Consider the following 16,435-nt stretch of genomic DNA (forward strand, 5'->3'; position numbering starts at 1 on the left):
CTGCAGTAGGGGTGACCCCCTTGGGCTGGCACCAGATCTGGAACGTCTTCCATTTCTGAAGGTAGGTATGACGAGTAGTGCCCTTTCTACTGTGTAATAGCGCCTCCTGTACCTCCTCAGAGCAAGATGTTTCTATGTGCTGGAACCATGAAGGAGCCACACTTTTGAGTCACAGGATCCATAGATTGGGATGGAGAGTGCATTCCTCATTCTGCAACAGCAGGTAAGGAGTGATCGGGAGAGTCATCGGTGGACATAATGCCAGCTGCGACAGATAAGGGCCAGGGCCTGCCTGGGCCAGGTGGAGGCAATCAGAATCATGTTTGCTTTTTTCCTTTTTATTTTTGACAGGACTTTCAATAATAGAGGGAATGGGGGAAAGGCGTAAAGAAGTCCCTTCTCCCAAGGAATGAGAAGAGCATCTCCCATGGAGTGTCGTCCAATCCCTGCCCTGGAGCAGTACTGTGGGCATATCTTGTTCTGGTGAGTAGCAAACAAGTCTATTACTGGCATCCCCTATTGTCAGAAATTGTCATATAGAATCGTCAACTCTATCTCCCATTCGTGGTTGTGCGGGAATTTGCATCTGAGACTGTTGGCTGTCGTGTTGTGTATTCCCGGTAGGTAGGAAATTAATATTAGGCCGTTGTGGGAGATGAACCAGTTCCATAGTTTTAGTGCTTCTACATACAAGGAATGAGATTTGGCACCTCCCTGTTGGTTTATGTAGAACATGCAGGCCATATTGTCTGTTATGACCTTCATGTGTGCGTCCTTGATCAGTGGGAGAAGTGGTACCATGGCTGCCCAAACCATGGAGGTTGAGGGTTGGGTGGGCGATATGCCTGGTGCTCATGGTGAAATTGGGTCCCGTATGGCGGGTAAGACGAGCGGTGGGAACCCAAGTGCTCTAGCTCACTATCCAACTCCAATGAGGAGAAAGGTGGGGTGTGGCATGGAGATGTCATCGAGTCCATTGTTCTGGGAGAACTTGGCAATGGAATCCCAGTACTGAGTAGGGGTGAGTCCGGTACATCGAACACCAAGAGATCTGTCGCGCACTGGAAATCCGCAATGTGGATGTCGTTGTTATCGGTGGTTATCGGTGCCAAGAGGTTTGTACTGATGGAGTCGGAGATACGGACCTAGTCGTACAGTCTGTCAGTGCGCTGGGGTTGGTGCCGGTGCCAATGACTGCGCCGACATAGCCTTCCCCGGGGTGGATCTTTCATGTCTTTCATGCCCCCCGCGGTACCGGTATTTCTTTGCCTGTGCCCATCAGATCTTTGGCAGACTGACTTACTCTGTTGACTCGGTATCGCGCATGCCCTGGGTACCAACTTTAGACAGCTTCAACACCATCGGTACTGATGACATCGATGGAGCCGGAGACCATTTCTGGCTCGATCGGGATTCGCTACAGGGACTCTCAGACCTTTTCTTAGCAGTCTTGAGTGAGTGGCTCGTCTCCTTGGGATCACCTGCCTTCGACATAGAAGGTTGCAGTGATCGCTCTCGCCAGGACTCTGGCAGCTGAAGGGCCGACCCCATGAGCCAGACTTTGATCCTTAACTCTCTGTCTTTCCTGGACCGGGGTTTTAACTGCTGGCACCAATCACACTTTTGTGGATTGTGCTTTTCTTGCAGGCAGCGAACGCACTGCGAGTGTTCGTCCGTCACTGGGATGGATTCTTTGCAGCTAAGGCACTTTTTGAAGCCTGGATAGCCAGGCACACCCTTGTCCAGGGGGCGAGGCGAACCTTTCTTCTTTGTTCTTCTTTTTTTAATTTTTTGGCATGGCCAACAAAAAACAAAGAAAAAAGCTTCAAGGAAAACTAAAATTTTGCAAAACTAAAGGGAGTTAACAATCCGTGAATGGACAGCTCTTAGCTTCATCTCTAACCAGGGGTGGTTGAGAAGGAACTGAGGAGGGACTGCCCAAGCACGCTGGCTAACCTCGTGGTAGGCAGGGAGATGCGTGGGCAGGACAGACTGCTATTGAAATTCTCCGATCAGCAGCAGAGGGGCGCAGACACACCTACAGTGGAGCACCCTAGGGATACTACTCGAAGAAGAACTACTACTTAGGCTTACACCATAAACTACTGTAAACTATTACTGTTATCTACTGTATATTACCTAGTATCTTAATTAAACTCCTCTTATAGGTAACAATATACATTTATAAAATAACAGAATTTTGAATTAGACAATACAATGCACTAGAACATAAACCCCACTGTTATATGTTTCCTTTTCAGTTTCTCAGTTTTTAGCCTCTTTAAGCCCAGACTTTGGAGGGAAAGTTCTTAGGGTGTTTAGTTATATCTTGAGCAATCCTCTTGTGCAATCTTTGTTTATGGTTTTGAGTTCCAGCTTAAAGAAAGACATGTATTCCTTGATGTGATGTGGTGGCTTCTTGATGGAACAGTTATTCCTCCACTTCTCTCTGGCTTACAGTCCCTTTGCTCTCTGACAATTTCTCTATTCCCACATGCCTTCAGATGCTGTCCGGATGTTTTGTTTTACAGTCCTTACTATTTTCTTACTTTCACTACAGCTGACTTTCCCCTTATTTCTTAACTCTATTTCTCTTTTATTACAGCTTCCTTCACATTTCCTTTGTCTTTATTTTTCTCACTGTTTTTAACAATATTTTTCTAATAATTGCTTATGTTACTTAGAGACTCTTTAGTTATTTTTCCTCTTGTTTAACTATACTGCTCTTCCTTTAATTTTCCTCTTTTCGCCTTCGACCACTGTCTTTCCTCTTCCTAGGTACAGTCCCTTTTGTGACTGTCCCTACTATTCCTACCATCTCTTTCTTTCTTGCGTGTCCTGAACTGGACGTTCTCCCTTTCAGCTCTGTTTTTGGTGTCCCTGCGATGACACAGCTCAGCCACTGGGGTCCCTATCCACTGGCTCCCCACTTCTTTTCTAATGCCAGTTGCTGCCTTGCTCGCTACTGGCCTGTCTCCCAATGCTGGGTAGTCTCCCTCCAGACTCCACCAGCTGTTTCCACCAGCTCACAGCAGCGCTCCAGAGGGGAAGCTACTGCTTGATCTCCCCTGCTGCCCCCCCACCCCCGCAAAGCCATCCCATGCTCATGCTCCACTTCAGATACTCCAGAATCCCTGGTGCCCCCTCCCCCGCAAAGCAGCTGTTTCAGGCTCCCTTTAAAAAAAAATTCTAAACAACAAGAGGCTGTTTCTGAGCAGCCAACTTGCGAGGCTCCCCTTGCTCTTTTGACCCAACAACTGCCAATACAGATGGGGCATTACAGGTTTACTGCGTTTTAACTTTGAACGTTAACAGTATCCATCCCTTTCCTTTTCTACTGGGGGGCTCTGAGAAGTGCAACACAGATGGCTCCTGTGATGCCACCATCCAAAGCTTCCAGACTGTGCTAAAATCCTTCACCAAAAAGAAGACAGTTGGGAAAGGGTATTCCATAGATTATGTTTTTAAGGCCAAAAAGGACCACTGTGATCATCTTGTCTGACAGCCGGCAGGCCATAGGACTTACCTGCATTAATGCCTGATTCAAGTCCAGTGATAGTGCTAGAACTAGAGCAAATCTTTAGAAAAACAGTCCTGATTTAAAAATTGTCAGTGACGGAGACTCCACGTGACGCTTAGTAAGTTATTCCGATAGTTAATTACCCTATTAAAAATTTGCACCTTATTTCCAGTCTAAATTTGCTTAGCTTCAACTTCTAGCCACTGGATCATGTTACACTTTTTTCTGCTAGATTGAAGAATTCTTTATCATCAAATTTCTGGTCCCCATGTAGGTATTTATAGATTGTGATCAAATCACCCCTTAACCTGCTCTTTGATAAGCTAAATAGATACAACTCCTTGAGTTTACCACTACAATTTTTTAACAACTTTATTCAAGTGTGGACACCAGAACTGAACACAGTATTCGACATTAGTGCCAAATACAGAGGTGAAATAACCTACCTACTCCTAACTGATATTCCACAGGGAGTTCATGTTCAGCTGATTGTCCACTATGAACCAATCCCTGCGTGACCCCACTAGAAACTCACCCAGTGGTGCCGGAACTGGAGGTGGGGGGGGGGGGGGCGGGCAAGGCCCTTCTTGAAAGTGTGTGTGGGGGGGGCTGGCCCGGCCATTTTTCACCAGCGCGGACCCCCTTCCCCTCCTCTTCCCTCTGAGGCCCTGTCCCACCCCTCAGCCAGGCCAGCAAGCAGCCCAGCTGGAGAGCCCAGGCAGCTGTGGGGAGCTGCGCGGACCCTCCCTCTGCCTGGCATGTGGAGAGGAAGGGGGTGAGAGCAACCCCTGGCTGGTGTCCCCGCCTGGCCGAGGGCAGGTGGAGGTTTCGTGACTCCACACCGGCTGCCCACAGCTGCCCACTCGGCTCTCCCCGACCCAGCTCTGGCCGAGGGGCGGGGGGGCCTTGGAGCCGCAGCTCAGCCACGGTAAGAGCTATGCAGGCAGCTGTGAGAAGGCACGGCACGGACCCTCCACCGGCCCTGGGCGTGGAGGCCTGGGGGCAGGGATATGGGCCAGGGGCTGCTCGGGTCCCCCGCAGCATGGGCAGGTGGGGGGTCCACCGCAGCTCCCCACAGCAGCCCGCCCAGCTTTTATCATTAGGGTCCTACCAAATTCACAGCCATGAAAAACGCATCACAGACCTTGAAATCTGGTCTCTCCCCAGGAAAGCTGGTCTTTGGTGTGCTTTTACCCTATACTATACAGATTTCACGGGGGACGCCAGCGTTTCTCAAATTGGGGGGCCTGACCTAAAGCGGAGTTGCAGGGCGTCACAAGGTTATTTTAGGGGGGTCGCGGTATTGCACCCTTACGTCTGCCCTGCCTTCAGAGCTGGGGGGTTGGAGAGCAGCGGCTGCTGGCCAGGCACCCAGCTCTGTAGGCAGCGCCCCGCCAGCAGCAGCGCAGAAGTAAGGGTGGCAGTACTGTACCACACCATCCTTATTTCTGCGCAGCTGCTGGCCGTGGCTCTGCCTTCTGAGCTGGGCTCCCGGCCAGCAGCTGCCGCTCTCCAGCTGCCCAGTTCTCAAGGCAGCGCTGCTGTCTGCAGCAGCACAGAAGTAAGGGTAGTAGTACCGCAACCCCCCCTGCAATAACCTTGCGACCCCCCACAACTCCTTCTTGGGTCAGGGCCCCTACAATTAGAGGACCATGAAATTTCAGATTTAAATATCTGAAATAATGAAATAAACGATTTTTAAAATCCTATGAACATGAAATTGACCAAAATGGACTGTGAATTTGGTAGGGCCCTATTTATCATGGCCGGGTTGCAGCTCCGAACCTCCCTCTCCCCCGCATCCACCATCCCTCAGCCAGAGCTGAATTGGGGAGAGCTGCGTGGGCAGCTGTGAGGAGCCTGGGCAGTGTCAGGGGTGCGGGCAGGGGGCTGCTTTCAGCCCCACCCTGCTCCAGGTGGAGGGGGGGTTGGGGTGGGCTCCCTAGCCCCGCTCCGGCTTGGCCAGGGGTGGGGGCTCCTGCCCCCCCCCACTTTTGGGGTGCTCCGGTACCCTTGAACACACCTGCTTGATGAGGATTCCCCATTTACAATTACATTTTGAGATCTGTCAGTTAGTCAGTTTGGAAACCATGAGTAAGTACCAGGTTGGTTTTGTATCTGTCTAGTTTCTTAATGAAAACACCAAGCAGAGCTTTTTAAAAAGAGCAACACTTTGAGGCCCAGTTTATATATTACAGAGGTTCTGGACAGAGCACAAATAAAGTGCTTTGCTTCACAATTGACCCTGAAGTGGTACAAACCCATGTTCAGCAGTAGGAGCCTTGTTCCTCCTGCATAGAGCTGCCAGACTGCTGTGGTAAGCCAAACCCCAGTAGTGCCAGGTGCACCTTCCTAGGCAGGCCCACTGCCTCCAGCTACTGCACCAGCCCTAGGCCTGGTCTACACTACCCGCCTGAATCGGCGGGTAGAAATCGACCTCTCGGGGATCGATTTATCACGTCCCGTCAGGACGCAACAATCGATCCCCGAATCGACGCTCTTACTCCACCAGCGAAGGTGGGAGTAAGAGCCATCGACGGGAAGCCGCGGAGGTCGATTTTGCCGCCGTCCTCACAGCGGGGTAAGTCAGCTGCGATACATCGAATTCAGCTACGCTATTCGCGTAGCTGAATTTGCGTATCTTAAATTGACCCCCCCCTGTAGTGTAGATGTAGCCCTAGAGTCAGCTAGACACACCTCTTCCCAACTGGTCTGCCAGCTACCCTGAACCTTCCCACCTAGCCACCTATGTCCCTCCTGAGCAGGAGGAAAACAGCGGCAGCAGATGGACCCTCAGCAGATTCATCACATTGCTAACTATTTCTCCTCAGCAGATTCATCAGAGCAGCAATGCAAGCTGCCAGTCACGTATCCCCAGATCAGCTCACTGTAGCTACCTTTTGGAACTGTAAAAGGAATTCAAACGGTCTCAGGCACTGACACCAAAGAGCATTTTCTGCAAGTCTTTCCAGCTTGCTTGAAGACACACTTTGCATGCACAACCATAATTCTACCCCTTTGTGTTTATTCATTACTCCAATCATTTATGTGGTCAGATGCCATTTTTCAGTCAGACACAATCTTAACTCTCTTCCCTGCTGAGGGTGTATTACTACAATGGAGTCTTTAATTTCAGCATCACATGCTACTTCTCATATCATGTGTGAACTTAGCTGACATTCCCTCACTTTTGAGAGCTTACCCGTATAACCTCAGGCCACAAGCCTGCAGACATCTATTTATGCCCAGGAGAACTCCAACTGTAATCACGTGCAGATAGTTATTATGTGCATGAGTGTTTGCAGGATTGGAGCTTTAACGCCACCTTCATAGCAGTTTTGTATGGGTTCTATACATATGTGAACATTACAGATTATTTGTATTTTTACACACATTTGAGTACTGATTTACTGAACATTCACTGTCAAATCCCGGCCCCAAGTCTATGGGAGTTTTCCCATTGATTCCAATGGGGACAGGATTTCAGCCTATAGTGTTACCTTAGCAGTACACTTTGTACTGTCCCAGCATGTTTGAACTACTTACCCATCTGACTCCAGAGTTTATTTCTCACACCCATCCCTTCCCTTCTACAACGGGTATTCCGGCTAGTGAGAGAGGACACGAGCCTGTAAGACGGAGAGCTCTGAGTGTAGGAGATTAGCAAACAGCTGCTGAGAGCATCTGGGCTCAGGGAGGTGGCCCCTCTTACTCGCTAATGGAATGGAATGAGTCCACTCAAACGCACCAGTCAGCTGACATTGCTGGAAGTTACCTTTCCCCCGTTCTCTCCGCTGCAGGAAGCCCTTGGGTCCCACTGCTTCTCGCCCTGCATGTCTGAACATAGGTCCTCCTCCTCCTCCTCCTCCAAAATATCTGACAGGTCAGAGCTGCGGTTGTGCTCAGCAAGCAGATTCAGCTGCCGTTTTCCTGCTTCTGCTATTTTCTCTTCCTGCTATTGAAAAGAAAAACCTCTGATGTAGAACTCAGCCCTCTGAGACAGACTCACCATTTCAGCAACGTACAAAGCTGCACTTCCCCTTCTGCCTAAGGATAGCAAGCTTAAGTATGGCAGGAGGCGAGAGCAGAACGGGGATAGAGAGCAATTTATGTGGGCAAAAGGAAAACCCATTCAGCGTGTCGTATCTGGGGGGGAAGAACTGGGCTCCTATACATTGCACAGGACTCTGCACGATTCACTCACAGCTCTGGGGTTCAAAAACAATGGCCCCTTAGGCAGAAACTCTCCCAGGGTAACACAAACCTCTCGTTTGACTTTGGGCACCATCAGAGAAGAGTCTCCTCGGGAAATTTCTTTCATCAGTTTCTTTCCAGGGGACACGCTTCCATTCCTGTCTGAGTCTCTGCAACTGTCCACACCCAGCTCAGCCTGGTGGGTGGAGAGCTGAGGCTCTGGACTCAAGCATTGCTCATTTGCCTTCCTCTCTCTGTCAATGGTTGACTCTTGCAACCGCTCCTCCACAAAGCATGCGTGGCAGGTCTCCATGGGCATCTTCCCGTCACTGCTTTCTAGCTCTGGTTCTTTGCTCACCGAGAGCTCCTCCTGGAAAAGAAACTGGTTGGGTCAGGAAGCTGAGGCTGCATGATTATTTCTCAGTCCCAGGCCCTGGCTCACACATTCCCTAACTCAGCAGCTTTGCGGAAAAGGGTGATGGAGAAATACCTTTGCAGCCATCAGGGGTTGTGGGGAGCGAGACACAGACATCCTTGAGCTTGACACTTTGCTGCTACTACAAGTCGGGTACCCTGGCTATAGCCAGTCATGGTGCAGGAGGCTTCCCCTACCCAGCCCTGCCAAGGCACTCTAGTCATACCCAGCCCTGGCAGTGCAATGCACCCCCATCTTGACTTGCAGCAAAACCTGCTGCTTTAGTCCTGGGCTCCCCACACAGCTCTGCCCTTGCCCCTCCACCCTGCTTGCCAGCCCCCATCTCTTTCCCCTCTATTCCAATCCTTTGCACCCTTCAGTGCAAACTACAGACCGCGACTAAGACAGTGGTGATTTGGGGTGTGAAACATCCATTCATGGTTAAGATGAAAGCAATCCCCCTGGATTAAAGCCCTTCAGCCCATGTGGCATGCAAGTGCAGGAGCAGCGTTTAATGTGGCCCCTTTCTGCTTTGCACTGGAAACACTCCGTGCTGCAGCTGGCACTGAAGCAAGTTCCTTCTAGCTTTTTGTGACTGGGGTTGGCATTACACTGGAGTGACCTCACCCATTGCTAGTGACTGACTGTTTCTGGTTTTAAGATGCAGGTTGACAGCAAAGGCACAAAGTAGACTGGGCTTATGGAAGAGAAGAAACTGGGATCAGTACATAGGCCAATATATCGATGGGCACCACTGGGCCATCCTGCTAACTACACCTCTCAGCCTGCCCCAATGCCGCAGTCTATCCCAAAGGAGAAGCCTAAAGAGTTGTCCTAAGTGTCAAAGAGACAAAGATTCTCCTCCACAGTTGTGACTGGCACAACACAGGTTAACAGGCCTCCACTGCCCCGTGCCTGCTGCCTGAATTCCTCAGACCACCAGCCACCATCCCTCACAGAGTGCTCTGCACCCCTGACTGGCTGATTATCACACCTTGATCAGACCTGTCCCCCCAGGGCCTGTCTACATTACAGTCAGAGATGGGACTGCGGCATGTGGAGACATACCTGAGCTAGCTTTGATCTAGTTAGCAATGACACCGTGGTAGCCTGGGCAGCAGCGGGGGCTGTACAAGCCTGCCCAGGACCCTAGGCGTGTGGACTCAAGCAGCCAGCTGCTGCTGCTGCAGCTTCACTCCTATTGTTATTCCATTTAGCTAGACCAAAGCTAGCCTCTGACTGCAGATTCCCCCAGACTAGTGACTTCAGACTGCTTAGTGCTATGGGAACCCCCACTCCTAATCGGCTACCGCCCCTGCAGATGTTTTGCTGGCTGCCTGTACAGACTGCCTCTGTACCCAGCCCAGCTCACAGCGATCAATCCCCCAGTGTGCAGAAGCCTGCACTGATAAGAGATGGCTGGATGGCGAATGCCGTACAAACACCATCATCACCACCTATAAGAATAATGACGATGGTGCCTTTTCCATCACCCCCATTTCCTATCTCCTGCCTCCCGGGTGCAGTTCTCTGATCTGCTGGTGCACATGCAGCTGAGCAATGAGGTTCATTTGTCCCCTCCTGTTCTGTGCACACAGCAAAGCCGGCAATACTCCCCTGTTATTCTGCCACCAGTGTGAGGCCACACACTCTCAAAGACAGTGTGTCACCTGACAAGGAGAAAAACGGCACTGTGTCATTTCCCTGTACATTCTCTCTGCTCCCCCCAACGAGGTCTGTTTCCCTTCCCCTTTCCAGTGTCTTAGAATTCATGACCAGCATTCCCAGGCACTCACCGTCCCCTGGGCCTGGATGTCTTCACCAGGGCCCTTCAATGCTGCTGCCCTCGACGGCTTGGGTTCTTCGCCCACTCCTGTAGGCTGCGGAAGGGAAGTCAGACACTGCTCATCTCTTGCAGTGTCTGAAACTGGGGATGATGTGCCCAACACTTGCACCGAGGAAACCCGGGGAGAGGAGAGGCGCAGGTGTGGGGAGATCTTCCCTGGCAGACAATTCACTGAGCTGTCACAGCTGGGAGTGGTGTGGACAGTGAATTTGGCATCTGAACGGTCAGTGGAACACTTCTGTGGAGGGAAGAGCGGAGCTGTGCAGTGTGTAACTGGCATTCGCTTGGGATGAGAGCCCTTGGGTTCCCCACAGATCAGTCTGGAAGTAAGACTGGTAGAAACAACAGCCTGTGATAGTGAGGAATGTCTAGAAGCTTTCAGCAAGGCTGAGGGGATCTGGGCTGGCACTGAATCAGCTGATTCTCCATACAGAGACATAGTTCTCACAGAGACCTCCCGGCACACCTGCAACATCTGCAGCTGGGACAGCTCCACTAGGACACTGCCAGCAGTTGGAGATGCAACTTCCATCACCTGCAACAGAGAAACAGGAAGAGTCTCTTTCTTGTGCACAGGTAACAGCTTCCAGTAGCATGTGGAGACATACCTGAGCTAGCTTTGACCTACTTAGCTCGAGTATCAACAGCAATGACACCGTGGTAGCCTGGGCCGCAGCGGGGGCAGTAAAGCCTGCCCAGGACCCTAGGCGTGTGGACTCAAGCAGCCAGCGTCCAACCCTACTATCCTTCTATCATTTTTCAAAGCTCCTGGCAGTTGAGTGGTAGCAAGAAACTGCAGCTGTCCAGCCCTTCTGCAGATGGAGATGAGGCAAGTCACAGCAGACAAAGAAAAGAGAATAGGTCACCCCAGCAAGAACCCAACTCTCCAACTGTGACTGCAGCCCCACAAAGGACTCCTTGGGCTGCCCCAGGACAAAGGGCAAGTCCCAAAGAAGGGGAGAAGGGGTAGATGGCTGTGGGAAGCCCTTGCTGGCAAAACCAGAATTGGCAAAATGCTCTGTTAAAAGCAGCAATGAGAGCCAATGACCCCTCTCCAATTTTAGCACATCCATATGGCAATAGCTGTTGAGATTTTCTCTTTTGCCCAGATTTAGTTACCTTCAATTGCATGAGAAATGTGGATATTTTACAAGCTAGAACTATAATCTCCCCTTTTTCCAGTCCCTCCCCCATCTGAGTCCTCGGAACCAAATGCTGACTCTTCTTGTTTCCTAATACTGGCATCATTCCCAGCCAAGCCAAGTGGCTGCTGCTTCCCTCCCTCCCAAGCCCTGACAGTCTTCCAGGCTCCTTGGCTTTGGCCTGGGGAAAGGAAAAGACTTGCCATTGCACACAGCATTCTCTTTTTCCTGTCCGAACTGTTCTGTGCTGTGCACTCTTCCTGGTTGCTGTGTTTCACCCTACAGGGGCACGGCTACACTGCACAGACCCAGCGCAATGAGACTCAGAGCCCGGGTCAACGGACGTGTGGCACTCATGCTCTGGAGCAGAAAACAGCAGTGTAGTCATTCGGGCTCCTGCTGGGCTCTGAAACCAAGTGAGAGGGGAGGGTTTTGGAGCCTGGGCTCCAGCCCAATCCCGAATGTCTACACTGGTAGTTTTAGCCCTGTAGAGCGAACCCTGCAAGCCCCATTCATTAACCAGGGCTCTGAGGCTCGCTGCCACAGGTTTTCTTGCAATGTAAATGTACTCGAGACGGCTGCGTTTCCCACAGGTACAGTATGTTGCAGGTCAGTTTCAGCTTGTAATGCTCTAAGGGATTCTCTGCAAGCATCTGTACTGGAGTGTGGAGCATTCATACTCCACTCTCCTTTCCTGCTTCTAAGGTAGAGGGTGAGTTCCCTCACCAAGGGCTTGAAATATGCATCTGACGCCTACTAGCACAAAAACCTTTCAGAAGTACCTAAGTGATCTGCGTGCTTGAGGGCCAGGTTTCGAAAAGGACTTAGGCACCTAAAGATTTAGACAAGTGCCTAATGGGATTTTTAAAAGAGCCTCTGCAGGTTCGGCGCCTAACCTGCAATCAATGGGAATTAGGAACCTAACCTGCTTAGATGGTTTGGAAAATTTGCCTATGTGTAGATAAATCTCTGATAATTTTCATATGACTTTACATTGTGCCTCTTCATATAACCTTGTAGTGGGTCTACCCACGTGTGACCTCTGTTTTCATGAAACTTTGTATCAAAGCCTCATATAGAAACTTTGCATTGAACCTTGGTATAATGTTATAGCCCCTAAGGATAGAGTAAGATAGAAGAAAACTGTCTTTTTGCTAGCAGTAGAACAAGATCTTGGCCCACACACACACACTCTTAATCAATTGCCCTGTTGAATGAACGAGGTATGAATGAGTAAAGGCATGGAAGGCAGCACCTCCAGACAGCTGCAACCCTTGGAGAGGGGATGGAAGCCAGACCCAAGGACAATAAAACTTGTCAAGTGGGCTCATTAAAGAAGAGCAGACATACTGACGGCCTCAGGGGTTAGAAGCAAGCACCTTCTTTTGGAAACACCCTCTTTGCAGCATTGGGACAACACCCAGAAGGAAGCAGCACAAAGGACCAATGGACACAGACACAGATTTTGAAGCTGGTACAGATTTGCATGAGAGGGAAGCTGCTATAAAAGTGAGGTGTCTTGCAGAGGACCCCGGGTCTCGTCTTGTCAACATGGGAGCATCGATCTGGATCGGCAGAAGCCCGGCTCCACCCCTCCCCCATCTAACTCACCTGGCCAGTGCAGTTAAGGGGACCAACTAGTTGGTAACAACAAGACGGAGTGTGCTTGTATGTGTGTGTGAGTGTAATATATATATCCTATGCATATGATACAGTGTTAATTAATACATGTATTACTAATAAATGTGGCATTTTGCCTTATTCCCCCTGAAAAGATCCTGTGCAGTACTTTAAGTACAACATTTTGGTGGAGAATTGCGAAAGGGGGAAGGTATCTCGAGCATTTATTGAGTAATGAAACAAACTTTGATACTGAGTAATGGAAAAATATTGAGAAGTATGGAAAAGTGGTCACAAACCTTGAAAAGTATTAATAAGTAATCGATTATTAAGGTGTGCACAACCCTGGTGGTAAAAAGCAACAGAGGGTCCTGTGGCACCTTTAAGACTAACTTCTGTTAGTCTTAAAGGTGCCACAGGACCCTCTGTTGCTTTTTACAGATTCAGACTAACACGGCTACCCCTCTGATACTTGAAACCCTGGTGGTAGAAGCCCGGGTAAAGAGAGGAGGAGAAGTAGCTTTCTCACTCCCCCGGTCCGTAGAGTTGCCGGCATTAGAAAGAAGGGAAGAAAAGTAGCTTTCTCGCTCCAGGAAAGGAGTATTGGTAAATAAGAGTAAAGAGATAAGCATTGCTATTTTAGTCCCAGTAGGAGGTTAGGTATACTAGAAAATGTTTAAACGTAAGCAGTCTTTTAAGAAGGCTCCCAGAGAGGAGACTGAGAAATTGGCATTTGTAAAAGCTGTTACCCCTTTTGAACAAATCTTGCAAAAATTCGGACACAGCCCTTGGTCTGATCAAATGTTAGCTGATGTCCATACAATTTCAGACCTAGAAGATAAATTGGCTCGGTACACATTGATATATAAACCCTCAACTCCAATAAAAAAAAGAAGCAGCTGCAGTTTGGCTTCTGTGGAAAACCTGTCATGAGGTATTCCTTCAATTGGCTGAATGTAAAAATGAAAACAAGAAACTGCACCAAGATTTACAAGCCCCTGATGCAGAAGCAGAGAAATGGGTATGTATGTCCATTAGTACCCAAACCCAGTTAGATGCCCTTAAGGTTGGGTACAGAGAGTTAAAACAGCACTCTCAAATTTTACAGCAGCAGTAACATCAGGAGAAGGGACATTTGAGACCCCAGAAGGGGCAGACTTTTGGGATCCCTCTGGAGATTGGGAACGGGATATTTGGGTAAATTCCTCCTCCCAGGGCCAAAATGCCATTGCAACAGTAACAAAAAGAACAGTCACAACTACAGGAGAGGACAGTGAAAGTGAAACAGTTAACAACAGTGCCTGCTTCTGCCTCAGATCTCCAGGCCATGGCAAAATGGCTGGGGATTTTAAAACGGGAATTTTTTTCTAGACGGAGTGTTAACGCCCTTTTACTGGGAGAAGGGGAAGATTTACACTCACAAGAAATGCACCGCTTCATGAGCATTTGTGCAGCCCCAAGTACCGAACACACTGTGGCAGAGACTGAGCAGGGTCTGCCGTGGTGGAAGCACTGTGCTAATTTTGTTTCTAAGCTTCTATCTTTCAGCCTCCAAACCAGAACATCAGGAGAGCTGGTACCAGCTGAAGAGTTATAAAAATACCATGCTTATAGTGTCGCGACGAAGTCTGTGTTCAGTGTTCTGTGTCTGTATCTGGTGGGTGTCCTGTGCTAGCATTGGGTGCAGAGAGAGAGGGGTTACTACACTAGACAGGGTAAATGCCTTTTCCTCTCTCTACTTCCCCCATCTCCAACCAAATTATCAATCACCACTTGTGTCCAAAAAACTTTGGTCCCCAATGCATCAGGTTTATTTTTTGTTAGGTTCTCTAATAGTCATTTTGTTGTTAATACAAATGTATCAATAACAAAAATTGTCAGTTACATTTACTTGTATTGTTAATTCCACACTTTCCTCTATGCACTCTGTTTCTACTTCCCCAAGCCCTGAAGGGTAGTTCTTGGGCCCGCATAACCTGTAAGACCTTGGCCCATGATTGCAGGGCCCCATCTTTCAGGTCCCCAGAGACCTCTTGAGAACAACTGTTAGGAATAGGGGATTCTGCAACATTTTAGCAACTGAATGTTAGTTTAAGTCCAAATCAGCTTAACCTTGCATGACAACTGTGGTACACCTACAAAACCTTATTTGTTGTGTGTGCTTAAGGAGGTCCTGACCTCAGTGACTTTTATTGTTTGATGGCTATTGCAGCATCAAACTTGGGCCTCTATGTACCCTCAGTGGCTCCATTTCCGTTGGTCGGTGTGCGTCTGACGCCGCCCCACAGCTAGTGAGCTCCTTGCAGTCCTCGCCCAAGCCGAAGCCTGAGTCGTGCCGAAGCGGGATTTCCCAACTAGACATTACCCCACGTATGTCACCAAGAGGGACTAATTGAGCAGGTGTGCTCAGAGCACGGATCAGATCTCACCCAATAGATAACCGGGGACGAGCAGCGCGATAATTTTTCATGGGTATGTGTCTCCGCCTAGTGGTTAGGAATGAGGGACAACGTCCACAGGAGAAAGTGAAGTATCAGGGGGGTAGCCGTGTTAGTCTGTATCTACAAAAACAACAAGGAGTCTGGTGGCACCTTAAAGACTAACAGATTTATTTGGGCATAAGCTTTCGTGGGTAAAAACCTCACTTCTTCACATCTGAAGAAGTGAGGTTTTTACCCACGAAAGCTTATGCCCAAATAAATCTGTTAGTTTTTAAGGTGCCACCAGACTCCTTGTTGTTTTTGTAGCTCCTATGGGGCGTTAGGACCCTGCTTTGCTGACGACAAACCCGGCCAAGCGCCTTCACCACCGAACCGAGCCTGTGGCCTTTCTTATGGATAACATGGAAGTCTGCTGAATCCGCATGCTGCACGGTCTGCTAGCGCAGCTGAGATAGGCACTCCAAGAACAGCAGCACTAGCTGCATTAACAACTCTTCAGCACGAACAACAGTTAGGTGCCTAAATGCCTCTGCATTTCACTCCTGGTTAGGGTGCTGGCATCTGCGGCTCCCTTCCAGGACCCGTTCTGCTAGGCGCTGTGCAAACTGATACCAAAAAGATGGTTCCTGCTGCAAAGAGCTTACACTCTAGCTCTAATACAAGAGACAGACCCCCGAGGGAGCACAAGAAAATAACATCTGGCAACCTGATTGGCAGTGATCTCACAATAGCAGCTGCCCTATCTGCTGTCAAGGTTTCTTTAGGCGTCATGGCAAAGGACAGTTTTAAGGAGGGATTGGAAAGACGACAGTCAGGTGGCTTTGTGGACGTTCACAGGAAGCTCCCCCCATAGGTGAAGGGCAGCCTGGGACAAAGCATGAAGACTGTTATTTGACAATGTAATGAGTGGGTGACAGAGGCTGGCGTTATTGGCAGAGCGGAGGTGCGAGCTGACATCTCAGTAGTGTCTGAGTGACAATAGATAGCCTGGAGATAAGACAGATGGGGAGAATCTGTGAACTGGCTTGAAAGTGAAGCTGAGTAGGTTGTGTTTGACGTGATGGAGAATGAAGGGGAACAGTGGAAGGATGCACAGAAAGAGGTGATGTGCTCAAAATGATGAGCTAGTTACATTCTTTTGGCAGTGGAATTTTGAATGGATATGTGGAGCAAGGCGGCATTTGTGAAGGCCAGAGAAGAGGAGGGTGCATCTGTCAAGACATGAGATGATGAGACTCAGAATGAGGTGCGTGAATG

General features: G+C 49.3%; 1 protein-coding gene across 1 annotated transcript in view; it reads right to left on the minus strand.

Annotated features, from left to right (window-relative positions):
- The window catches only part of TSPOAP1 (TSPO associated protein 1), a 171,646-nt gene that overhangs the window by 33,338 nt on the left and 121,873 nt on the right, over positions 1-16,435 (minus strand). Inside the window, exons 19-21 of the mRNA XM_065418224.1 lie at positions 9,926-10,510; positions 7,785-8,084; positions 7,296-7,475 (exon numbers count right to left, since the gene is read on the minus strand). Of these exons, the coding sequence (XP_065274296.1) occupies positions 7,296-7,475; positions 7,785-8,084; positions 9,926-10,510 (1,065 nt within the window). The remainder of the gene's footprint in view (positions 1-7,295; positions 7,476-7,784; positions 8,085-9,925; positions 10,511-16,435) is intronic.

The sequence above is a fragment of the Emys orbicularis genome, chromosome 17, assembly GCF_028017835.1.
Source record: "Emys orbicularis isolate rEmyOrb1 chromosome 17, rEmyOrb1.hap1, whole genome shotgun sequence".
NCBI lineage: Eukaryota > Metazoa > Chordata > Testudines > Emydidae > Emys > Emys orbicularis.